Raw genomic sequence first — 25,397 nt, 5'->3', positions numbered from 1 at the left:
TTTGTTGTAAACCCATCTGCACACCAGCCCCCCTCTTACCTTAAATTAAGGGGACTAAGCTAGTCCTGAAAGTTTCTTCTCCAGAATAAACAGTAAAGGGATCTAATCTGCGCCTACCGAAGAGTATCTCTATGGCCCAAAACTAGGTCTTTTCAAGCACCTCATATTCTCTTGGAACACGGTTAACTCTAACCCCAGTCTCTCAGCGCCAATGCGCTCCACAAACTTCAGGCAGTAACACCGGAGTTCGGAAAATTTACTACCTGCAGTGGAGTGTTAAGAATTTCAAAAAGCGTTGCATTTGAATGGTTACACAGGTACTATTGGTTTTGTGTCCGCCTTGTTGTGCCTTTCTGGTTAGAATGCATATATGCCCGCAGAACAAACAAGTACGACACTCCTCAACCTCGTTCGGAGTGCGAACGTGAAATCCTTGATCATACTGCCTTTTGTATAAGGGCAATACATTGACCTCTTGAACCAGAAGATCTGCGAGCATCATCACCCTGAGAGATAGTTTAAAGCAAAATGGCCTCACCTTTCCTGAGGGACGAAGCTTCATCTCATCCAAAAGGTGTGAAAGCATCACCACCTGACGACTTACCTGGAAATCAGAAGGCGAACGCTGGCCCCGACGCCCAGTCAACCCAGAAACCATGGGATATCGTCGTGAAATACCAAACCTCAACCAATGGCGCCGAATCGTCTTGGTGGCGGAACATTGGCCCACTCCTTGGCCGGCTGCTGCAAATAACCGGCTACTCGGTGCCCATGCAATTCGAATATCTACTCTTCACACGAAATCACATTGTCCCCGCTCTCGGACCGTATCCGCAGCGCTGGCCAAGCGTTATGACCTATACGGACTTGCCGATTGAGATGAGCGTTAATTTTCAGGATAACCACGCATCGACTGTTCGTGTGGGCATTGAGCCGATCTGTGAGTTCGCGGGAACATCCAACGATCGATTCAATCAGACTGCTACAGAGCGGTTGGTAGGTCGACTGTCTACATTGGGAGGACTTGACCGCATGCTGTACCATCATTTCGTTAGGGATTTTGGAATCACTGAGATGGAAACATTGGAGGTAAAACAAGGGGAGTTTAAGAGGGACTCAGTGCAGTCGATGTATAATATAGGGTTCACCTTCGAGAGGGTTGGGGCAGCTAGTGTGGATACGAAGGGGTATGTTTTTCTCAGGCTGAAGGAGAAGGCGTCTGGCATGCCTATACAACGATTACTCTGTGATTCATTGAACCAGCTGAATGTGACGGCAGAGAGAAGAGACAGTGAGGCAGTTCAGAAGGTGATTGAGTACATGGAGGAAGGCGGGGGATTCAATGAGTACACATACCTGGCTTGGGATTTTGTCGATTCGGCCAAGTCCCGAATCAAGGTTTATGGGGTACTTGGAGATTTAAGGATGGAAAAGGTTAAGGAGGTATGGACCATGGGTGGAAGGCTGAAGGATTCGGCTACGATTCAGGGCCTGGAGTTGGTCCGACGGCTATGGGGATTGCTGGAGGGCAACGGTCAACAAGGACAACATTCCTCTAAGGCGCCAATACTGATGTGGAACTATGAGATCCGACCGGGCCGCGACGAGCCCATCCCGAAGCTGTACCTCCCACTTCTTGGGAGGAACGACATGTTCGTGGCCAAGACGCTGGCGCGCTTCTTTGACTCGCTCGGATGGGCGGACGAGGCTCGGAGCTATGTGGCTAACGTGCAGTATCTGTTGTGAGTTCTGCCCTTTCCCGATCACAATTATTCCGACTGACGTTGATGACAGCCCGGATGAAGACCTCGAGCAGTCTGCCCGGCTTCACTCGTGGGTGTCGCTAGCGTATACCAGCCAGGCGGGGGTCTATGTGAGTGTGTACTATCACTCCAGCCTGGCCTAGGATCGAGTCTTGGAATCATCATGATGAACATCGCACAAGGGTATTACTATGAACTGAACTGTCACATAAAAAAAAGTTGTACGCGTATGTAACCATTTGGCGGACATCTAGGCGTTCTGTGCGACCACCACACCGGTGAGTCAAAGCAGGTTAATGATCGAAAGGCACCCCAGAGAGGAATATAGGCTACTTCCTAAGTAAGACGGTGGCCAATTTCTTTTCCACTCAGCGGGGATTGGCTGCCGTCCGGCTATTGTGCGGCACCAGCTGACCAGAGCCGAGATGGGGACTGATTCACCCTGGATGGCACCCCCGCGGAGCTGAGAAGCGATGGATAAGACACAAGGGAGGGAAGGAAAGAAAAAAAACATTGTAATCCGGCCAACGAGAGAGGGGCGCTCGGGCAAAATCCGCGCGCAGAAGGATTTTTGGGATGGAACGAACTGGGTCTCGTGTCCGGGCCGAGAACCGTTGATTCGTTGGGAGAGAAACCTGGCGAGCAAGTTGGTGGCTGACGGGATGCCAGTGGGAGAGTGAAAAGTTTAGACGAGTTGGTAGTCTGGGACTAGACAGAACTAGATAGAACTAAGGGTAAGGATAGCTCGGGGTTTTACCCCGCGATGGAGCCACGCACGGCCGGGGGGTGAGAATTCTGGATTGTTCGCTTACCCCGGCGGCCATTGGCGGTCTGGAATTTATTCAGAGTTGATAGGACCCTGTGCGGCCGTTGAATTGCGGCGTAAAAGACAGGAGATAGAACAGAGAATACGATGGAGACTTTTCATAGATGGAAGCCCAGACCTGGGGAGAAAACAAGAAGAGGGAGAAAGAGACAAGCCGCGGCAAGGCGGGCTTGGCTGGTGGAGTTGGAGCTGGAGAGCCGCTTGGCAGTAAATCTGGGGAAATCTTGGCGGGGGAAACACACACACAGCGAGAGCGATTTAACATTCTTTCACAAAAAGAAATAAAGGCAGTAGGCTCTCAGATTACTCAATGACATCAGATGAACAATTGACATGGCCAACGATGTGTCAAAAATCAATATAGTGCTCATACAAACAAAGACAAAGGAACAACAAGCAGTGTTAGAGCGCGATGATGGCATCCGGCTTGACTAAGGAAATCCCCCAGTCATTTACGATTTGCCCAGAAACTCTGGTTGAGGGGCGGCGTTAAGCTTTCCAACCTCTCTCGTTGCTTTCTGTTCCTCTCTAGCTTTCCAAAGCTTCCCCAGATGACTTGATGGGACCCATCTGTTCCGGAAGATGCATCTTCCTCCTGCTCGTCATGGGAGGGATCGGCACCTGTCCGGCCATGCTCACCGTCGTCGGCTTTCTGTTCCAATTTCGCGGCCTTCGTCCTTCTGCCCGATAATCGGGGCATAAAAGCCTGCTCCCCGCCAGCTGATGGCTCGTTCGTTTCTTTTTTTCTCCGACCAGGTCATCCCTTTCTCTTCCTCATTTCCCCAACCGCGCAGCGCTCGTAGACGCGCTCTCGCCGTGGTTCTTTCCTCCCTTCTTCCATCATGTCCCACTACTACCACGAAGGGGACAAACCCTCCACCGGGGCGCCCGTTCCCGTCCAGCTATCAGCTACTGACGAGGATGAGCAGCCCACGATGAGTCCCATCAAGTACATGACCACTCGTCTTACAACCTTGGTGCCTCCTATGAACCCAGCTCCCAATCCCTTCAAGGCGCTCATGCTCCTCAATCGGAAGCAATGGCTTTTTTTTGGGGTATGTTTCATTCCAAACCTCAAACGCCGGACCCTCTTCTTGCGCCATGACTAACCGCGGTTCTAGGTTGCCTTTGCCGGCTGGACTTGGGATGCTTTCGATTTCTTCACCGTGTCCTTGACTGCCACTGATCTTGCAGAGACCTTCGACAAATCCGTCACCGACATCACCTGGGGCATCACTTTGGTGCTGATGCTCCGCTCTGTGGGCGCCATTACATTTGGAGTCGCTGCCGATCGCTGGGGTCGCAAGTGGCCCTTTATCATTAATAACCTCCTGTTTGTCGTGTTGGAACTGGGTACGGGTTTCTGTCAGACCTACAAACAATTTTTGGCTTGTCGCGCTCTCTTTGGAATCGCCATGGGTGGGTTGTACGGCAATGCCGCGGCGACCGCGCTTGAGGACTGTCCCATGGAGGCGCGCGGTATCGTGTCTGGCTTGCTGCAGCAGGGCTATGCGTTTGGATACTTGCTGGCTACCGCATTTGCACGCGGCCTGGTCAATACCACTTCCCACGGATGGCGGCCGCTGTACTGGTTCGGGGCCTGTCCGCCCGTGCTAATCATCATCTACCGGATGTTCCTGCCGGAGACCGATACCTTCCTTCAGCGTCAGGCTACTCGAGAGCATGTTCGCGGTGGAGTGACTACGACCTTCTTGTCCGAGGGTAATACAGCCCTGAAGAGACATTGGCTGCTTCTGATCTATCTGGTCTTGCTCATGGCTGGCTTCAACTTCATGGTACGTTTGGATGCATACTTTGCTCAATTTAGTCGATTCAGCATCACTAACCAAACTCCAGTCTCACGGCTCCCAAGATCTCTACCCGACCATGCTCGAGAACCAATTCAGCTTCTCCGCCGATGCCGTTACTGTTACCCAGGTCGTCGCCAACCTCGGCGCCCTGACCGGAGGTACTACGTGCGGCTGGGCCAGTCAGATCTTTGGTCGCCGCTTCTCCATCGTCTTCATTTGCATTATTGGCGGCGCGCTCCTCTACCCCTACACTTTTGTCACGAACCACAGCGTTATGGCCGCCGCCTTCTTTGAACAATTCTGCGTGCAAGGCGCATGGGGTGTCATCCCCATCCACCTGATGGAGCTGTCGCCGGGTGCTATCCGCACCTTCGCGGTGGGTACGGCCTACCAGCTGGGCAACCTCGTCTCGTCGGCTAGTTCGACGATCGAGTCCACGATCGGGGAACGGTTTCCCTTGCCTCCCACAGAGGAGGGTACCAAGCGGTACCAGTATGGCAAGGTCATTTGTATCTTTATGGGCTGTGTGTATGGATATACGATCTTGGTGACGTTGATCGGCCCCGAGCGGCTAGGTCGCAAGTTCGATGTCGCGCATGATGGCGATATGGCGGTCGTGGCGGCACAACGGGGAACGGATGGGGAGGTAGAGGTAGATGGTGATCCAGAGAAGGGCACGTCGAGGATGGTGGAGGGTTGATTCGATCTGCTGGCTAGATGTGCTATCGACGATGTTATGATGTGACGCGAAGAGTGATATTCATTATGTTATATAGCCGATTGCAATGCCTGAGATTGTACGCTATGTTTGTTGGCTTAGTAGTCCATTGTATTAACTCCGTCCCGAGATGTCTCACTCCACCTGGCCCAACATCCTATCGCGTTGTAGAGTCTATGACACAGAACAGATCAGTGGGGATGTCGCGAATACCTAGATTATTGTAATCGATATCATTAGTCCAGGCACTGGTACAATAACAACCATGGTTGAATGTAGAAGAAGTAAGAAAGACATCAGAATCTGCTTAATAATCAATGCTCATCAATCCCCTTTGGGACCGATCACCGGGTTGAAGATGGAGGATCATCATTGTAATCAACTTCTATCAAGTGGCAAGGAAAGCTTTAACTTACTAAACTGTAGATAATGTTGATGGCAGGAAGTAAGCAAAAACTGTCCGAATAGTGGCCTTGTCCCCTGGGGCACACAGACCCTTTTATACAGCCAGCCGGTCAGGAGGTTCTTCCTTAGGCAACCAACCAGCCAACCCCGCACGGATTGGAACTAAACTGCATTCAATCCAATGCAGTGAACCGGGATGCTGACAGACAGTCCTGTAATGCACGTTGGAAATATACTTTCTACTCGTAGGATACCATTACTAACGCATTATTTGTATAGAATACCAGTAGAAATAGCTAGTTGTTTGAGTTTAGATCGAGATCAAAGGGAAAATGGATCCACTCTCGGACATTGGCATCGCAATCTCGTGGAGCGGAGATCGGCGACGCTCTTTTCTCAGGGTCTGATTGATTCATGACCTTAATTTGAGTTGACTGATGGAGTGATGAGCTTAGGGTTAATGGTTCTTACCAACATGTTGATGGCTGTCATTATTTAGTGGGGAGATGGGAGGATTCCATGGATGAATTGTAGGTACTTCTCTGTACCCTCCCCTTCTGTCTCTGACATCAATCAGTTTAGTTTCCTGGTGGATGTATCCTGACGGTACTACCTCGGGGGTTTCGAACATCGTCACCTCATCTTCTTTTTCTCGCCCCTACCCACCGCTTCTATTTGCAGAATACAGATGCATTAGATCCCGTCTATCTAGACTCAGATTATTTGCAGTTTCACCTCACGAGTCAAGAAGAAATTGAGATCGTCATCCCGACACAAAGAGCTTAGAGCAGCAAAAAGAGACGCCGACCAGAACCGCCAAGCCCCGGACCGGGACTGGCGCTGCTCTCACTTTCCGTTACAACTTTCATTTTACTTGCTCGTCTTCGTTTGCTACGCTCTTCTCTCCTCCTTCGTTTCGGGCTTCATCTTTCCCTCCCTTTCCTTTCGACCTCCTCCTCTCCCATCCGGTCGTTTCGGGTTCCCTTTTCTTTCCTTTCTTTGGGACCTCTCCGTCCTCCTCATCTTTCCCCGGTCGGAAACTCCCTCGTTCGTCCGCAATCCAAACCCCCCGACTGCAAGGGTCCGGTCTCAACGCCCACAGGAGGTAGAGGAAATACCGCAAAGAAGACAAGAAGCAGCTTCAATCTCCAACGCGACTAGTATATCTCTCCTGCGTTTGGACCGACCGGGCAGCTGCAAACCCTCATTCGCTCAATAATTCATCGCGATCCGATCCGTTGGCGCATTCCAGCCTTTTCCTCAGGGTCCAACAAGCAGCCGTGATCCCCTTGCCGCCTGGCTCCTCCTCCTTCCCCCCCACAGATTCCTTACGATCCTACCCTCTCTTCCCCCGAGACACCACCACCGCCTTCTCCTCCTCCTCCTCCCCTTCTGCCTCCGAACACGGCTTTCCCCCCCATACGTGCTGGATGAGTATCTCGATCGCCGCCTCTTCCAATGCACAGACGCTCGTCTGGCTCGCCAGCCGAGGACGACGCTGAAGAATCCCTGGCCCCCGTCTCTCGCACCCCGACAGACCCGAGTCCTGCGCCTCAAGTCCTCGATCCGCCGGAAAAATCGCGTCCGCAGGCCGCTGCCAGGACCGGCACCAGCTTCGATCTTCGTCGAGATGCCTCCAATCCGCGTTCCCGAAATTCTAGCCTTTGGCGCACTTCCTCCTCCTCCACCGAATCCCGCTCCTCCGCCGTTATGATGCCGCTGGCTTCCCAGCGATTGCCCATGGAAGCCTCCCCGGACGGTCACCTCCGCTTTCGACCGTCGCGCCTCCGCAGTCCCTGGCCCGTTTCCATCCTGACCGCGCTCACCACCCTGGTCGCCTCGATTTTTCTCTTCTTCATCCTCCGGTCCTTCTCCGAACGGCAAATTGGCGGCGATGGCTGTGGAATTCCCGTCATGAGTCCCACCTTCCTTCGCATGGTGGGATTCGATACGGAACATACCCGGTTTGCGAGCAAGTATAATCTGTTTCTCTATCGGGAGGAGGGTGTCGACCCGTACAACCAGGAGAACTTGGGCGTAAGTACCTGGCCAATGATTGTGTCGCGTGGCTGTGGCGTTTCCTCCCCGATCGCAGGCTGACTGTGTATTCTGCTACATCCAGTTGAACGGTGCCCCTGTCCTCTTCCTCCCCGGAAATGCCGGCAGCTATCGACAAGTTCGCTCCCTGGCGGCCGAAGCTTCGAGACACTATGCCGACGTCGTCCGACATGATGAGGAGCGGCTCAAATCAGGTACCCGCAGCTTAGACTTTTTCATGATCGACTTCAACGAAGACCTGGCGGCCTTCCATGGCCAGACACTACTCGATCAGGCGGAATATGTCAATGAGGCCGTGTCATACATCCTCTCGCTCTACCATGATCCGCGACGGTCGCGGAGGGACCCTGGCCTTCCCGACCCCAGCGCGGTGATTTTAGTTGGGCATTCCATGGGAGGCATTGTCGCACGCACGGCGTTAACAATGACGAATTACCAGGCAAACTCGGTCAACACGATTGTCACCATGTCTGCACCGCACGCAAAGCCCCCGGTTTCGTTCGAATCGGACATCGTTCATACATACAAGCAAATCAACGATTACTGGCGGGATGCCTACTCCCAGACCTGGGCGAACAATAACCCACTGTGGCACCTTACGCTGATCTCGATCGCGGGTGGTTCGCGCGATACGGTGGTTCCGTCGGACTACGCTAGTATCTCGTCGCTGGTTCCGGACACGCACGGCTTCACGGTTTTCACCTCGACGATCCCTGATGTCTGGATCGGTATGGACCATCTGTCAATTACGTGGTGTGACCAATTCCGCAAGGCAATCATCAAGTCGTTGTTCGACGTGGTGGATGTCCGTCGGGCCAGCCAGACAAAGCCCAGGGCCGAGCGCATGCGGATCTTCAAGAAATGGTATTTGACTGGATTAGAGCCGACCGCTGAAAGAACGCTCCCACAGAAAGGTGCGTATGCGATAGCACTCGTCGATACTGTTGCTAACTGTTATTAGAACCATCTACATTATTGACGCTGGAAGATAGCACCAACATCATCCTGCCGCAAGGCCAGCGACTAATTCTTCGCGAGCTCGGCCACAGTCCGAATACCAACGTCCACTTGCTTCCCGTTCCGCCGCAGGGTGTGTCGGGGAAGAAGTTTACTCTTCTCACAGATCAGAAATTAGACAACCCCGGAGAGCAGGGGACATTGGAGGTTCTCTTCTGCAGTGTCTTCCCGTTGCACAACGGCAAGTTTGCCAGCATTTTTTCGATGAACATGGACTTTTCCGGGAGCAGCGCCGGCTCGACGCGCCTGGCTTGCAAGAACGCTGCGGAGGATGGCATACACCTACCAGCGTCGACGAGGACCTCGAAGCAAGCGTATGACCGGACCTCTCCTTTCTCGTATCTCCAGTACGATCTGGAGGATTTGGTCGAGCACCAGTTTGTGGCAGTGGTCGACAAAGCGCGGTCTCCGACTCGCGGCTGGGTAGTGGCGGAGTTCTCGGACAGCTCTGACTCGGTCATCCGAGCTCGTGTGGGCTTGGGCGGCTTGCTCAGTGCTGGACTGAAGATGAGACTTCCGGCGAACCGCCCGATGCTCACCGAGGTCAGAATTCCGGCGCTGCATTCGAGCTTGTTGAATTACAAGCTTAAGATCGTCCGCCGGGGTTACGGAGAACAGCCCGAGCTGTTTGCACCGCTATTGCGCCAGTCGATCCCTGATCCCCACGAGTCCAAGTTCTTTGTCAATGTGAAGCAGGTCAATGTCAATTTGCACGGAGTCGCTCCGTTCATGCCTCCGCCTCTTCGTGAGCAAGCCGCCCTGGGTGGAGTGTCTTTCCATTTGTGGACAGATCCGAGCAGCGAGTCAACGGTTGACATCTCCTTGTCGGTGGACGTCCTGGGTAGTCTAGGTGAGCTCGTGATGCGGTACCGCACCGTCTTTGCTGCCTTCCCGATTTTGGTAATTGCTTTGGTTCTGCGCAAGCAGTTTCAGGTCTATGACGAGACGGGTTATTTCATCACCTTCGCAGAGGGGTTGGATAGTACACTGCGGTCGTCTTTGCCTATTTTGCTGCTCGCCATGTCGTTGCTGGCTTCTTCCCTGGCTACGTCAACTACGCTGCCTCCAAGCGATGATCCATTTCATTGGCGCACCAACTCCACGGAGTCGCCCATTGATTTCACGAAGAATGACCTACTGTTGGGATCGCAGGATGCATTCTTTTGGTTCTTGGTTCCTGTGTTCGGTCTGATCAGTGTGGGCGTGTGCGTGATGATGAATTATGTGGCTCTGTCCCTGCTGTCGGTTTTGTCTTTCTTCTATGGTCTGTTGAACAGCAAGTCGGGGTATATCAAGCGTGATGACAAGGGGTGAGTTATCCTCTACTACGCTGCATGCACAATGCTAACCATATCAGCAACCTTCCCATCTTTTCGGCCCCTACGCCCAGACGGCGGTTGATTAACACCGCTATTCTGCTGGTTCTTGTTGCGACTACCATCCCGTATCAGTTTGCCTATATGGTGGCGTGCATCGTGCAGCTCGCTACTTGCGTGCGAGCCCAATGGCATGCGAAAGAGACGGTATGCATACTTGCATTGTTGACTTGCGTTTGCTAATAATCCCAGAAATCTACAACTCATTATAATTTTGCCAATCTTACATACTCGATCTTTCTCCTGATGCTGTGGATCCTGCCGATTAACATCCTTGTCCTGCTCGTGTGGGCACATAATCTTGTGGTGCATTGGTTCATGCCATTCTCCTCCCACCACAATGTGCTGTCAATCATGCCATTTATCCTGCTCGTTGAGGCCATGACGACAGGAACGATGGTCCCTCGAGTCAGCTCACGGTATGCTCCTTCAATACTAGTGTAATCTCAAAACTAACTGAACAGGCTAAAAAACGTCACCTCCCTCATTCTCTTCGCCCTTGCCATCTACTCCGCAGTCTACGGCGTCTCCTACGGCTACCTTCTCCATCACCTTACTAATCTCTTCGCCGCCTGGCTCGTGGGAATCTACCTCTTCAGCAGCGGCTTCTCACCTCGCCGACTTTGGCGCATCCTAGAAGGCGACGATGCGAACTCCTCGGCCGAACCAGGGAGTAGTCACATGAAGAAAAAACCATAATTCTACTACACCATACATATCTTTATTCTTTATTCTTCAATTATATGTCCCGTTGCATCTCACCGGTTGCGGACCATGATTAACGGCGTTTTGCTATTTTTGGAAGCGGCGTTTGCTTTTTGTTTTCTGACCGTGGGTCGATGTACAGGATTGTGCTTGTTATGTGCTCATATGAATGATTTTATATTATATCGTGTTTGAGTGATCCTGACAGAAGGTGGGATCTGTGTTGGCGGATGGATGTATCTTATTAGCTTTGTGTGTGTTGTTGATACTGTCTGAGTGTGAGTGTGTGTTTGTATATACGGTTGGATCTGGAAATAGACTTTGGCCGGGTAATAGTGACGAGAGATGGTGTTGCTGTTCATATTTTCCCACTATAGTATAACTTGTCAAGACAAAGGAGCAAAGATATGGATTTGATCTATCTAGATCTCAAGAAGATGGTTGGTGGGTGGTAGGAAGAGGTGGTGGTCAGAGGCCACGCAGGAAGAAGAGGCGAAGGATCAGCTGACAGCTGCCTAGCTGTAGTAAATGTCTTAACAGATTTATTCACTATTAAGTACATGTATAGCTTTGAGGGATGTGAAACGGATCATCTTATATGGAAATATAGGATGTTATTAGAGACCAGAATATATGGAAGCTGACAAGCTCTGCATGCGCAGGAGTCGAGATACGAATTCATAGACCAGGGATATCTTGGATTATATCCTATCTGGTGACAACTAAATCTTTTCTTGGCTCGGAAGTGTGTCTTCAATGAGGTTAATCTACTACTGCGTCTGACCAGATTTAGCAGCTCGATTTGGAATCAGACTTGTCTCGTGGTAGATGCCCGTGGTCAGCAAGGTAGATCCCACTTCGGGATATGCTGCGTCATGTCTAATGTGGCTTGGATATGGCGTAGAATGATCAAGGCACTCGACTGAAGAGGCACGAGGTGCAAATGCTATAAGTTATGTTGAGACATTCACTGCAGCCAGGCAGCTGTCAGCTGATCCTTCGCCTCTTCTTTTTGTATGGTCTCCGACCACCACCTCTTCCAACTAACCAACCCCTTGAGATCTAGATAGATCATATCTATATATCTTTGACCCTTCGTCTTGACAAACTCCACCCCCGAGGCCCCCCGAAACGTAAGGAACAAGCCAAAATGCTCATCTTCCTCGGCAAACTTACCTACCCGCCCTACGCCACGAACGAACTCTTCGCCGTCATCTTCAGCAACAACATGCAACAGGGCGAAAAAGTAGCCGTCGTTCACCAATGGACTAGGGATGCGGCGGGGCAGGCAAAAGCCAATTCCTTTGCGCAGGGGACTGTTGATAAGGCGGTTATCACGTCGACGGGGGAGAAGGAGATTGAGTTCTTTTATGGGGAGAGGGAGACGACTTATTACTGGTACATGAATTCTCTTGACTTTCACCTGGGAATGTTGTTTCAGGGCAGATGAGTGAGTGCTAATAATTTCGGCGTTGTGTGTAGGTATAAAGGCACCCAATCCGGGAGTAAATTGACATTGTCGATGTTCAACAAGAGCGGAGAAGAGGTGGTCAAGAAGATTGAGCTGTTGGCGACGTATTATTGATTATAACCTATTCTGCTTTCATTGTCCTCTCATAGTTCATACATCATAAGGCTACTTGCATTAGACAGAAAGGAACAGAACTCATCAAGGAGCAGTCTATGAGCTATCATCTCTCCACTTCCACCTTCCATATCCGTGACATGGAATGGTTATCGCCTCACCCTCTCAAATACTGCCTCATACCTCTCCACCGCCTCATTAAACCTCCTCGCCGACCCAGTTGACCTTTCTACCGCGTCAAATAGTCTCTCCCGTGCTTCGGTATGCCTTCGAAAGATATCGTGGGAGTCATCTTCTGATGTATCGTAGCTCTTCTTTGCTTCTTCGGTTGTCTTTTGTGCTTGCGCCGGCATGTCTCGTGCTGAGTGGGCTGCTTCTCGTGCCTGTTCGAGGGCTTCGATGAGAGGTGAGGGTTCATAGTCCGTTTGGGTTAGAGGGAGGTGGGATTGGTATTGGCAGAAAGAGGACATGTTAAAGGTTGAGGGTGTATAGGTAGGGAGGTTGCGCCTGAGCAGAGGAATTATGTTTGCCTGTGAAGGTGGATTTGGGGTCTTGATGGGAAACAGTTGTGTTAGGTGCAGTTACCAAAGCAGCGGTAATATTAGAATGATAGTTGAATTTTAAGTGCATGATAAAGGCCTGTACTCATTGAGCTCAGAGTATGTATTGCGGTGTTTTAGAGTAGATGCTGCAGCTTTCAATTCTTCCTTGCTTGCTAACTAGTCCTGCTATTCTTCCGCTTCTTTCCTTACCCACTGTTCCTCCACTTCCTTTTTCTGTGATTCATCAGACTCTTGATGTCCTCCATCTTCTTTCAGCTGTTGCTCATTCACTAATTTTCCTTGCATAATTTCTGTCTCGTGCTTCTTGACTTCTCCACCATGCATTAAATTCTCTTATTTGTGCTTCTTGACATTCTCTGTATGCATCAAATTCTCTTCCTATTGCTTCATACATTTTCTGTCGTGCTTCATGTATTTTCTCCCGTGCTTCATGCAGTTCTTCTTGTGCTTCTTTTTCTCTTTCTTGTGCTCCACTAGCCACCTTCAAACACATATCAGCGCGTTCCTCTGCTTTCCTGGTTTTTTCCCTCTCTCTGTCCAGTTCTGCCTTGGCTTCAGAGTAGAGAGCCTTGTAATCCGGTGAGCCCTCACAATTCATATTTCATACGAAGGTGAACGTGAGATTGATCAGAATGGTATCAGGTCAGTAGGGTGAGGTGGATGGTTATTGAAGGTTTGACTACCAAAGACCTTGAAGGGGAGGATTGTGGTATTTGTAGATGCACTCATTGAGAATATTCTGCGAGGGAACGAGTGCTGCCTGAATGGCGGGGAAGCCCGCATAGAGTTCAGGATTTAATTCAAGTTAGATAGGCGTAGACCCTACAGTGTTGCACAGGAGTCTTGGCAGAGTGCGAGGGTATTGAAAACCAGATTGCATTAGCATTTTAGGGGTCAGTAGCATCCATAGCTCTTTTGCTAGATATTGGCTTGACCGTAAGAAACAAGGGTAGAAACCGAGTTACATGGCTGTATTCGGTAGCCATAGCAAATCTCATTAAATAGAGGAACCTGGTTCAATGTGAGAATAAGAGGTTCTCATTTCAGCACTAAAGTGAACACACATATCACTCTTCTCGCTTTGAATTTCGCTGTACTCTGTTTCGATCAACTGATGCGCCTTTCACTGTCGAAGAACAGTAAACAAAGCATTGTCATGACTTCAACTTATATCTACCAATAATCACATGTTACAAAGTTACACTTATTTTGGGTTTTGTGTTGGTATATGTCAGGCTCAAGACCTAGATGAGGGTTCAGTGTCAGCCAATGTGTCATAGTCTATAAACATCGACTGGATATAAGAAGTTTCGGGAGCAAGCTTTACTTTGTAGCCATATCTCGGATGGTATCTCAGCAATTTCCCATGACTGGTGAGAGATTAAAGACGGAGAATTGGAATTTACCACTCTAAGGAAAGACAGATATATCATACTGTAAGAAGTTTGGCATACTCCGCAGATTTTCATTCCCAATGTCAGTTGATAGCCAATATAATTGTTATAAGATCTCCGCGGTGGCATTCTATGCCTCGAGAATGTGATCCCCTCACATGGATGATCATTCAGCCTATGAAAACTTCTTTTCCCCAAAGGCACTCATCTCTACCTTCGTATTCCAATAGTTATAGAAATAATCTTACATATTCTCCGTAGTCTTCGAAACTGTCAGTGAATATTCTCCTGCAATATAAGTGCTCACTGGTGGGCTACGCATTGGTGATATAGTAAAATGACAATGATTCAATGGATTGCTCTATCCACTGTTGATCTACTATGTAACTGGACAGAGAGTTGCCCTATGCTATTGTGTTTCTTGTGACTGAGCCATCTTACCCTCCGAATTGCACACTTCCTCATCAAGATGCCCCCTTCACATTCCCACCACAACGCAATCGAGGAGAGATCCACAACATATGACATCACTATGGTCCAAGGCTCGCGTTCCATAGGGCTATACTTCTCTTACCATCCTGCGAGCATGTATGGGTACCATTGCGCACTGGATACTAAAGTTGCCATTTCCTCGCGCTTGCGACGTGGCTTTCCAGACCGAAAGACAAGTGCGGAGACGGCGGGAAGGGGATGAAAGAATGATGACAATGATGTGTCTATCCGCGGATAAATGGAGAAAGGGGCATTCTCAACTCCCAGTCTTGTGTCGGAATGTCTGCGCTGTTTATTCCTGGAGCCAAACGGGTTTCTTCTCTTTCAGCGAATGAGCTCCTCGCGGTCGCTGCCACCCATCCACATGCAAGCATATATATACGCCTATTCCGTTCTGAACAGGCTGCTGAGTCTTACCATCCATCCATACTTCTCATCTTTGTCTCGTCTGTACTGCTAAAATCACAATGAGGTTTCTGGCAGCCCTGTCTTCAGCAGCCCTTATGGCAAGCTATACTTCAGCGCAGTCTACACCTTACGAACACGTAAGTCAAGTCCGATGAACATCAACCGCAATTGCTGCGTCGTCCTTCTTATCACTCATTCTCGATACGTAATGCTTACTCTGGACCTAGACATTGCTATTTCCGCAGGCGAACTTTCATGGTACTGATGGCACTGTTGTCACTACTCAGTGCACCACTTTGCCAGGGTGAGTGCCACTCCTTGCTCCCCAACAATCCAATTAAAATGCGAGGTATCTGGCTAGGGAACCGAGTTACTGACTGTTTGTAACATAGTGACGCCCGTATTGGATCTATCCGCGTGTCGTTGGAGGAGTCTTGCATTCTGTATCCGTATGGTGGTGCTCGTTCCTGCTCCAATTGATCAAGCAACTAACAGAATCAGAAATAACTACTGTCAAGGCGATGTTATACAGGAAGTCGATGACAATGTGGCTCAATTCCCGGACTCTGAAACCTGGATTGGTGCTCTCTGTTCTCCCGACGCTTCGGCTGACGGTGATGATGATTTTTGATCGATCGATGATCGCCTCAAACTATTATTAGTCGTAGTTCCACCCCATCAGACCTCGGTTTAACTTATCATTGCTTTTTATTCAATGTACTTCATGAAGCCTTCGAAGGATTTGATAGTAGCTTATCTTGATCAGATTCTATCTACACCTAAAATAATTGGACTAGAGCGACTATCATACCGACATAGCAGGGATCTACGTATTCTCCTTTTATAGGCTCAAAAGGCATCTGCCGCTCTAGAAAAAATCTGTGATCAAAATGACCACTAATTCACGGCAACTTCCAATGGCTAATCATTGAAAATAGCATAGTGAACTGAAATTTACCAGTGTAGTGAACGGCAAGTGAGGCCTCCACAAACTTATAATTTCTCCATTATTCCCAATGTATCAGACTTTTTCAGGACAGACATAGTATTCACAGTAGCAGGCACATTTGGTCACCCTTTGTCTGATATGGGGCTTGTTATTCCTCATGTGAATTACCCATGTTTGGATTGACTTTTTAGTGGCCTTAGAACAATATGAATACTCCAGACCTCCGCAGTCTCCCCTCAGTGCCTTTTCCTCGGCTATATGCCATCTTCCTTCCAAGATTGCCGACAGATTTGTGGCCTCGTCGGGATTCCTTTCGTGGGAATGGGTCACTGTCGAACGCCTTACTCAAATGGCCCCAACTCATTCACCAATAGTGACGAAAATGGCTACATAGGCAGGGTACACCATCAAGTCCGGGAGGGAGGGAGGGAGGGAGGGGGGGGGGGGGGGGGGGGGGGAGTTCCCGAGACGAGCAGCCAACATTTCTTATAATATTACGGAACGACGAAGCTTCATTGTCGCTAGGCCCGAGTCTGAAGGAAGACAGCCATATTCGGGCACAAAGCTAGTTTGATCGCTGATATGCCAAGGGTCAGAATCACTGACCAACAAAAAATGGCATCATCGCAAACCATAATGATTCCTGGTGTCCGTGCAGTGATGTTACGTGTACAGAAGCTTCACCTTCGGCACACAGACATTCCAGTATCGCCTGGAAGGTAGGCGTCACTGGGCTGAGAATACTCGCCACAAGAATGGGGAGGTGTTTCTGTGACATTGCACCCAGTCTATGACCAGATGAGCCTTGGTTGGTTCTCGATCGCTGAAACCCACCTCAATTACTGAAGTTCTATCATGATCTCTACTGAATTCTTGCTCTTCCTCGTTGTCTTCAAGCAGTTATCCCGGAGTGAGGATCTGAAAGAGGACTGAAAAGTTCCATCTCAGTTCTGTCATCGCCACATAGTGAGAATGACTTGAACATTCAGTATTGAATAGCCCCTATGCTGGGCAACTTTGTGGGCAGTTCCTCTACTACGGACTACTGCATTCAGCGTAAACACTCTTCATTAGGTTGAACAAGACCTCCTAGGGGGTGTGTATCTTCTTCAATCATGCCATTTTGACGTACGTCAGTGCTTCTGTCAAAACTACAAGCTTCCCGAGCGGTTCATGACTACGTTGCTTCGTCATATCTGACCGTGGAGGACAGGAGCAGCCCACCCAAAATTTTGGAGTTATAAGGCGCAAAAAGAGCGCAATTAAACTCGGCAAGATGTCATTGAGATTGAACACATTGGGGCACTCCAGAGCCAGGCAGCGGACTTGTTAGATATAATCGTCGTTGCATTCCCTCTGACGAAGCCTTGCTCAATCGCCATCTGGAATACGTCAGGTACCTCACTCTCACCTGCTCCAGTGCATGCGTACCAGCATTTACTTCTGTGACATGGCCAAGGAGCTTCGGGCGCCACCCAACAATGAACTGTTGCTAACGCTGTTATTACGGCTGGTCGGTCGTTCCTTATGAAGAGTTGGCTTTTCACAAATGTTTCAGCGAAATCTTCAAGTGGGAACCAATGCAGAACTCATGCCTTTCTAACAAGGTCAATAACATGGTACAAGGTACAAAAGACAGTGAAGTACCATATACACATATGAGGAGATACGGCAGCTGTCTATTATGCCATGGCGTGGGATGAATGCAGCTTGTCTCTTAAGCAGAAGCATGGCGATGACAAGAACGCGCTTCATACACTCCGCACAATGAGAAAGGAGCTGTCTGGGGCAATTTTCGAGGCACTAATCTGGATTTTGTAATCAGACGTGCTCTTGATAGGCCGTGAAAGTGCCTGGTTTTTACCTTATATACGACAGAGAGCTGGCTGCAGGAATGCTGTCCATGGGCAATCCTTGGAGATCTAACATTACCTGTTGCTCTTCGACATGGCCATTGCTTCTGAATAGTACCTTGCATCAAAACTCACCTCCCAAAGTCGATTAAAATTGCCAGACCTACAGCGGCTAAATGCTAATTTATACATACATATTGATTTTGTCTCGTCAACGATTGGGGCATCGAACATTTTTGCATCTCGTATGGACGACCCAATACTTCCACAACCCAGTTTTCTTGTTCACGCAGAGCGTATCAAGCGCAAGCCCTCCATTATATCTTGGTCAGACGAGCTCAAATATTCATAGAAGGGCAGCTACAGCGTCAATCGGCAAATTGAGGCACACATTATGAAAACAATGACCCGTGCCTGTGAATGGCCAACGCAGGATCGTGCCATTATAGCATTATACAAGATGTGATTATAGCCAGAATTGTCCAGGAGGAATAAAGGCAGTCATATTACTGACAACGCTGGGCCGCAGAGAGCTTCTTCTTCATTTTCTTCGCCATTTCTTCGCCTTATCTTTCCATTTCCTTCCTTTCCAATTCTTCCTTCAAACCCCCAACTCAAGTCTTCATCCTCCTTGAGAAGCCTAGTCAACTACCTCTCCGGATTTTTCAATAACTCTGTTACTATATGAACACTCAAAATGAATCTCTGGCAAGATGCCTGGAACTCCTTGGACCCTTCCCTGCAACACAGCCTGGATGATGAGGTCTCAAACAACCTGAAAGAACAACAGTCTGTGACTGCTAACCCCCCCACCGGAGGCAACACAAGAGAAAAGCGTTACATGCCACAGCTACGAAGGATCTTTTTCCACGTACAACAACCGAGTTCACATATGATCAAATATTGCATCTATTATTACCTCAGGAATGCAGTCTCAGTGGACTGGATTTGGTCTTATTGCTACAAGATCTCCATTTCTGAAACTGTCCAGAACCCACCCTGAATATTCATCAGACAGCTCGAACACTTGATCGACTCCTGGGACGCCACCGTGGCAGTTATGGAAGACGTCGATCTGGAACCTAGAGACAGAAACCTTGCAGGCTGATCATTATGACAAGTACGCCACAAGGTTTGCACTTATTTACAAAATACTTTCTTGCCGACGTATGCTCCATAATGCCTATCTCGCTCACAAATGACGCGATCTCCCATTACTCTCCCGAGCGCTGTCCCTGTTTTTGTGCTCGAGGACCTTACAGGCGAGACTTTGGTGATGCTCTACCCAAGACAATTTACCAAATGATTCTGTCCAAAGAATGGCTGACAGTACACATTTTCCTGGTTGTCTGTGATCCATCAAAGAAATATGTCGCAAAAGTCATCAATTACTGCGAGACGAAGCTACCCTGGGGAAGAAAGTGAGGAAGAAAGCATCCCATTTACATCTACGTCTGATTGAGCAGACATTGAGCTAAACAGGGAAAGCGAGAAAAGGGGATTTACTGCCGTATCTATGCCCAATGTTTTCATGGAAAGAAAGCAGGAGCGCTGATTAATCGAGGATCATTGAAGGGCAGGCTAGAGAGACGTGTCAGGACTTGGGAATACACAAATTTGCGTGATTATCTTCCATACAGAAGTGAAACCCCCACAATATATGATGGAACTTGAAGCGAAAGAGGAATAGAAACCACCAATGCATTATTTCATTGAATAGGTTATGAGCCCGGATGGGTTTAACTATCTATTCTGCCTTCGACTCAAGTGGGAAATCTTCGGAACACAGCGCAGACTCTTATCAGTACTTTTCACGAAGGATACTTCTTCAGAAAGCTTGGAATCCAATCAACAGGTTATGAGCCCGATGCCTGTGTCTCGAATATCTCATCAGCACAGGATAACTTCAAACCAGAATAACAAACATGGCGATCTCACTTCTCGTGAATAGAGTACCTTCTGGAACTGTCACTACCATCTTTAGGGACGAAGAGCCATATGTCATCTGAAAACACTCTGCTGGTAATAGGAAGGCAGGAGAGGAAAGAACTGAAAGCGTAATTTCTTACAGGAAGATCCTGTACAAAAGACACCAGTCATCAGCTACATTGAACCTTTGATGACCTTAAGGAATGCTCACACCCCCAGCCTGAGTGCTCTTATACCGCCCTCTTCGTCGAATTAAGCTTTGAGGAAGGTAATGTCCATATCAGTCTTCCGAAACTGCATACATTGATCTCGCCCCAGAGACATCCTATGACGGGCGAAGAGGCGTATGATGGGCTTCAATTGTGACTGAAGGGAGGGTATAATCTCTCCTATTGAATTATTGATACTGGTTTTTTTATCTTGGGGTCTATATGTATGTGGAAGCAAAAGCGTTCTCATTAAATACTATATCAATATTATCATCATATCTCAATATAGCGGGAATTAGCGGTTTCAAGTGTTTGTATATAATCCATCAATATCTCAAGGCGGGCGTTGGTGGTTGGAGACCACGTAGGCAAAGATAGCAAAATATCAGATATTGCCAAAGATTAGAGTTTTGGAGATGCTCCTTCCACGTCAAACTCAGTTGTACAAAGTAAGAAGGTGTCCTTCAGAGCCTGTAATAGATCAGCAACTGTAGCCCCTTGACTACCAGACACTAAACTTACCGACAATCGATATTTCTCGTTGATCTCCTGGTAGTCCTGCCCAGCAAGCATATCACAAAAGTGGCGGATAGAAGGATAATGCACGATGGATATCTCATTCCACCAATCCTCCTCCTTTCTCTCCCAGTCTCCTCTCGAGTCCACGGCATTCGTAGTTCCAGACTTTGGCTTTACCACGTTACCCACTATCTTTGCATCTCCGCCTCTCTTTCCAGCCACAGGAATGAAAGACTGCCCATACTGGTAGTAGCTCTTCTTCCCATCTGGATGGTTGAAGTGTAGCAGATTGAGCATCGTTACAGGCCCCGAATGCTGAAGTGTAAGCTTATCCATGAATTCAAGAAGATCGGGTGAGAGTTCCAGGCTTTGGGAGGTCGGTTTGCTGCGTGCCTGGTCTAAGGATCCGGTCAATGGGACGGATGAAGCAGTGCGCTTAAGGGACTCGTCTCGTGAGGTGTAGGTAGCGAGTAGTTTGGAAGGGATCCCCACTGTTACATGGTACTGGGTCTTGATTTGAGATTGAAGAGTAGAGGGGATCGGAGGTGAATCCGAAGGCGGTCGGATGAGAACGAGAAGATCCCAAGGCGTCTTGGTTAGAATGTCCTGGTCGAGGACTGTGGGACGAATCACGGCATGTCGCGGTCTAGAGCTTACGATCACGGTACGAGAGGAGCGGAGAGAGTTGAGAAAGGTGCTTGTGTCGGTGTTGAGTGCAAGCAGGTAGAGTGATGCGACTGGCATATTGGGCTATGGGTCGTATATCGGCCAAACAAAGGAGTAAAGTGTTATCTGTCTATAGGCAATTCTGAGATCACCGTAAATGCTGGTATCGACAGGTGCGGTCTAGGCCGGGACGTTGTCTTGTTTATAATCAGAACGACTTTGCAAGTAAAGACAAGGCGATACAAAGCAATATCCTACGGAGGGATATGGAGAGGAGAGACGCGGAGATGGCGGAGATGCCTCGGCTGTCGGTTCCCCCGCACGTCACGTGGCACCCCACATTCCTGCATTTCTTCATTTGGATAGTTTTATGTGCAACCTGCAAGCAACTTTATTCGTGACAGATACCCCTCGGGATGCCGATATCGGCAGTACTCTATACTTAAGGAGGCTTGTTACAAGCTATCATCGGGGTTGTAAGTCACCTGGAAAAAACAGCTCCCGCCATGTCGTCTCTGGATGGATCCTTTCAGAGAAATATGACGCAGCTGTGGGAGGTCCAACACGCTACGGCTCACTGGGGGAGCTAATACGCCCTGGAAAAGCGGGCAGGAGAGACTCGCAGAACCTATGATGGCATGATCGGCAGTTAGCAGGTAATGGGAGCCGCAGTTGCACAGGGACTGTGTCGGTCAAGCATTGGGGCCATGCCGTGAAGAGGTTTCTCTCCGGGATTCCAGCATTCGGGACGGCTTCTCCGAATGGCGGAGATACGAATAGCCTAATTTCCTCCTCAACTTCCCCACATCTCCTCCAGTTTTGGCCGCGTGCGGAACAGACTTTATCCTCCACTACGATCGCAAAACAGGCAATTTTGGTTTCGCATAAATACCTGGGGAGCCATGGTCTCTGTCGGCGTAGCAACCCATCTTCACTGGCACAATGAGGGGCCGTACGTTCATCGCCACCCTGAGCTTGCTGTATAGCTGTGTACCAGCAGATGCCAGTCTCACTGTACTCTTCCAGAATGACGGCAACTGGACAACACATGCTGAAAAGCCCAGCGCACTCTTCGTCAACAATGCCTTGACCTACCAAGATGCGCAGGAAACCTGTGCGCAGTACAATGAATCACTTCTTAGCTGCAAAGACTATCCCGACTTCCATTATTCATTCACATACCAACAATATTTGAAGAACATTGGCTCAAACCAGCTCTTCTGGTCTTCTTGCAGCTCAGACCGTCCGACATCTTGGAATGGCGAACTAGCCAATACTTCCTCGCCTGCTAGTCTTCCCTTCCTATGCTCCAATTCCGCGGAGTTCGTCAAGCAGGTGGATACAGATTATTCTCACTTCCCAAGAGTCAATGCTAGCACCAATGGCGTCACCTTCGAGGGTCTGCGCGACCACATGGCATTCCGCTTCATGGGAATCCCCTTCGCCCAGCCCCCCGTGGGAGAACTTCGCTTCAAATATGCCCAAGAATGGGCTGAGAGCTCTTACGTCAACGCCACCAGATACGGCCCTGCATGTATCCAATCTGGCTGGTATGACGGAAACAGCTACGGCCTCAACCCCTGGGGAAATAGCGAAGACTGCTTGCATTTGAACGTCTACACCCCGTCTCTTCCATCAGCCAAAAACGAAACAAACTCCTACAGGCCAGTCATGCTCTGGATCCACGGAGGTGGCGAGACTTCAGGAACCGGTGCCGACTCCACCTTCGACGGCGACAGCTTTGTCAGCCGCAACGACGTCGTTCTAGTCACCATAAACTACCGGGTCAACATCTTCGGCTACCTGAGCCTCGACGACTCTACCATCCCCGGGAACGCTCAACTCACTGACAAGATTGCGGCGCTCAAATGGGTCCAGAAATACATCCGAGCCTTTGGCGGAGACCCCAACAATGTGACCATCTTCGGTCAATCCGCCGGTGCTTCGTCCGTCATTGATCTCCTCACTACACCCAAGGCCAACGGCCTTTTCCAAAACGCCATCGCCCAGTCCATCGCCGGCCACGTCGAGACGTCCAACGCTTCAGCTGCCGCTATTATTCCTTATATTCAACCCCTGTGCAATGACACCACGGGAACCCAGCGCCTCAAGTGCCTGCAATCCCTCCCGGCTGAAACCCTTCTCAACATCAGCTCCTACGTAACCTGGGACACCGTCATCGACAACCGCTACATCTTCGACTACCCACTCACCCAGATCGCTAAAGGCGTGATCAACAAGGTCAACTTCATTACCGGCTTCATGCCTGAGGAGGCGCAATCCATCCTCCAAACCACCATCTCCCCCAACGCAACAAATTTCACCGCCACCCTTCAAACCCTCGTCAGCAGCGGCTCCATCACGAAGTCTGAAGAGGACGCAGTGCTCTCCTCTGACCTCTGGAGAAACTACTCCACTCCCTACAACGCAACCATCCACGTTGACTCACCCGCCGGCATGACCTGCTACTCCAAGGAATTTGCCTCCGTCGGCGCAGCATCCCACGCATACAACAGTCTCTACGTGTACCTGCACCAGCGCGCCTATGGCCTGAACTACTATGACTGGTACGATTTGTGCACGTACCCCGTTGGAAAGCCCGACACACCTTATTACAAATGTCACTCTGGAGATCTGTATGAGGTGTTCGGTACGTACTATCTATTTGATCTGCCGGTCCGTGCGCCGGAGGATATCTATTATACAAATATGGTGCAGGATATGTGGGCAGCTTTTGCCAGACGCGGCGATCCGAATGTTGACGAGGGATATCTTCGTGCAAGGGGGTACTTCAGCAGCCTGAAGTTGATGGAGAGCTGGAAGTGGGCTGAGTTCATTGAGGGAAGTGGAAGCAATAACGTGGCTAATCTGCAGTATCCCGTGCCATTCTACTCGGGATTACCGTATATGGAAGAATGTGCTGTTTTGGGCCTGGAGCATACCAACTAAAGAGATAAAAATGTATTTTGCGAGATAAATAATCAAGACAATCACTCTAGCTAGTACGCGTTGTTTCTTCATACAAACCTTGAACGATGCAACACGGCGATGCTTCGGTAGCAACTCAGTAACCCTCACTGCAACGGCCAGCTACGCCATTTCATAGGCCAGGTTTTTCCTTCTCGATCCGACGGCCAAATAGACTCGAAGACCTCCAAATCCATACTTCGCATCGTCTCACCCCGTTTGCATTTCGGCTTGAACCGGTTTTCCGCCCGCATCCCATTGGCCCCATCCCACTCGACCTGCCACGCGCTACCCATCTCCCAGTGGTAATCGCGGCCTCCGAGCAGCACATGGCCCGTGATGCCCGGCGTTCGTTGATACTGCCCAACCTCGCCTGATATTGGGTGCAGTCGGAGCACTCGGAGGGATCTCCCCGTTATTGGGCCCCGGATACGCATAAAGATCGCTGTAGCTAGTGCTTTGTCGAACGCACTGTTGATTGCAGTGTCCCGAACCGTCCACTTGGAAAGGCTGTTCTGCCAGGTTGGGATTATCTGGCGCTCATACACAGTGAGCTCTTATGGGGGGAATAGGGTCTCAAAGCCTGAAATTATTATAAATAAACAGTTTATAATTTTCTTCTACAGATTGTTCCAGTTATCACCCTATTATGCAGAAGAGGTTAATTAATTATCTAACTAATTATTATATCTAATTTAATAAAAATCTGTATCTTACTGCTAGGGGGCTTAGTAAACCACAGAATCTAGTTATATATTAAGAAATACTTCACAGTGAAGTTTTCAGATTTATAAATATTATAATAGAGTTTTTATTTATCTTCTCAGTCTGTTTCTTCTGTTTAATGGTGGTAGTAACAGGGGCAATATTCTTATCAGCCATAAGTATATAATTATTCTTAATAACAGTGGCTATTATAAAAATTAATTAAGAAGGTGAAGATCCAGTATATAAAGAACTAAAAGATATTCTAGACTGTTATAAGCAGCTGTTTTAGTTAAATAGTTCTAGTACTGTTACACAGTAATCTACAGCATTCATAGGACAGGGCAGCAGGCTGCTATATTAGTAATTATATTTACTGGAGAGGTTAGAGTAATTTGCTCCTTCCGCACAAGTTGGTAAGGCTTGTAATTCTGGAACCGGAATTAGGACCAGTACAGCTACAGCTGCAGATCAGTTAT

The 25,397-nt window shown here is 49.1% G+C and overlaps 9 protein-coding genes across 9 annotated transcripts; 6 read left to right on the top strand and 3 right to left on the bottom strand.

The window, feature by feature from the left end:
- Positions 1-337: 337 nt before the first annotated feature.
- Positions 338-1,906, top strand: BO83DRAFT_458451 (reverse prenyltransferase; the record flags this gene model as incomplete). Its single annotated transcript, XM_025537135.1, has 2 exons — positions 338-1,742; positions 1,795-1,906. The coding sequence occupies exons 1-2, from the start codon at positions 529-531 to the stop codon at positions 1,904-1,906; spliced, it is 1,326 nt and encodes a 441-aa protein (XP_025382509.1). The 5' UTR covers positions 338-528.
- A 1,315-nt stretch (positions 1,907-3,221) lies between these two features.
- Positions 3,222-5,549, top strand: BO83DRAFT_186424 (sugar transporter family protein). The gene is made up of 4 exons (XM_025526510.1): positions 3,222-3,644; positions 3,711-4,385; positions 4,447-5,327; positions 5,531-5,549. The coding sequence occupies exons 1-3, from the start codon at positions 3,432-3,434 to the stop codon at positions 5,098-5,100; spliced, it is 1,542 nt and encodes a 513-aa protein (XP_025382508.1). The 5' UTR covers positions 3,222-3,431; the 3' UTR covers positions 5,101-5,327; positions 5,531-5,549.
- A 1,096-nt stretch (positions 5,550-6,645) lies between these two features.
- On the top strand, positions 6,646-10,757 carry BO83DRAFT_186384 (GPI inositol-deacylase). The gene is made up of 6 exons (XM_025526509.1): positions 6,646-7,560; positions 7,646-8,495; positions 8,543-9,908; positions 9,956-10,121; positions 10,167-10,393; positions 10,439-10,757. The coding sequence occupies exons 1-6, from the start codon at positions 6,982-6,984 to the stop codon at positions 10,671-10,673; spliced, it is 3,423 nt and encodes a 1,140-aa protein (XP_025382507.1). The 5' UTR covers positions 6,646-6,981; the 3' UTR covers positions 10,674-10,757.
- A 987-nt stretch (positions 10,758-11,744) lies between these two features.
- Positions 11,745-12,442, top strand: BO83DRAFT_383256 (uncharacterized protein). The gene is made up of 2 exons (XM_025532433.1): positions 11,745-12,077; positions 12,162-12,442. Exons 1-2 carry the CDS (start codon positions 11,830-11,832, stop codon positions 12,262-12,264), a joined length of 351 nt encoding a protein of 116 aa, XP_025382506.1. The 5' UTR covers positions 11,745-11,829; the 3' UTR covers positions 12,265-12,442.
- On the bottom strand, positions 12,414-12,734 carry BO83DRAFT_432332 (uncharacterized protein; the record flags this gene model as incomplete). The annotated part of the gene is made up of 1 exon (XM_025535616.1): positions 12,414-12,734. The coding sequence occupies one exon, from the start codon at positions 12,732-12,734 to the stop codon at positions 12,414-12,416; it is 321 nt and encodes a 106-aa protein (XP_025382505.1).
- Positions 12,735-13,089: 355 nt separating this feature from the next.
- Positions 13,090-13,524, bottom strand: BO83DRAFT_458446 (uncharacterized protein; the record flags this gene model as incomplete). The annotated part of the gene is made up of 1 exon (XM_025537134.1): positions 13,090-13,524. The coding sequence occupies exon 1, from the start codon at positions 13,423-13,425 to the stop codon at positions 13,090-13,092; it is 336 nt and encodes a 111-aa protein (XP_025382504.1). The 5' UTR covers positions 13,426-13,524.
- Positions 13,525-15,180: 1,656 nt separating this feature from the next.
- Positions 15,181-15,752, top strand: BO83DRAFT_403738 (uncharacterized protein; the record flags this gene model as incomplete). Its single annotated transcript, XM_025533646.1, has 4 exons — positions 15,181-15,258; positions 15,349-15,425; positions 15,514-15,584; positions 15,607-15,752. 4 exons carry the CDS (start codon positions 15,181-15,183, stop codon positions 15,750-15,752), a joined length of 372 nt encoding a protein of 123 aa, XP_025382503.1.
- Positions 15,753-20,302: 4,550 nt separating this feature from the next.
- On the bottom strand, positions 20,303-21,495 carry BO83DRAFT_383255 (uncharacterized protein). Its single transcript, XM_025532432.1, has 2 exons — positions 20,584-21,495; positions 20,303-20,532 (listed from the first exon to the last, which is right to left on the bottom strand). Exons 1-2 carry the CDS (start codon positions 21,322-21,324, stop codon positions 20,464-20,466), a joined length of 810 nt encoding a protein of 269 aa, XP_025382502.1. The 5' UTR covers positions 21,325-21,495; the 3' UTR covers positions 20,303-20,463.
- Positions 21,496-22,188: 693 nt separating this feature from the next.
- On the top strand, positions 22,189-24,195 carry BO83DRAFT_412465 (carboxylesterase; the record flags this gene model as incomplete). The annotated part of the gene is made up of 1 exon (XM_025534406.1): positions 22,189-24,195. The coding sequence occupies one exon, from the start codon at positions 22,189-22,191 to the stop codon at positions 24,193-24,195; it is 2,007 nt and encodes a 668-aa protein (XP_025382501.1).
- Positions 24,196-25,397: the final 1,202 nt, after the last annotated feature.

Source organism: Aspergillus eucalypticola (genome assembly GCF_003184535.1).
Source record: "Aspergillus eucalypticola CBS 122712 chromosome Unknown BO83scaffold_43, whole genome shotgun sequence".
Taxonomy (NCBI): domain Eukaryota; kingdom Fungi; phylum Ascomycota; class Eurotiomycetes; order Eurotiales; family Aspergillaceae; genus Aspergillus; species Aspergillus eucalypticola.
Note: the sequence above shows the minus strand (reverse complement) of the source record. Positions and strands in the feature narration are given on the sequence as shown.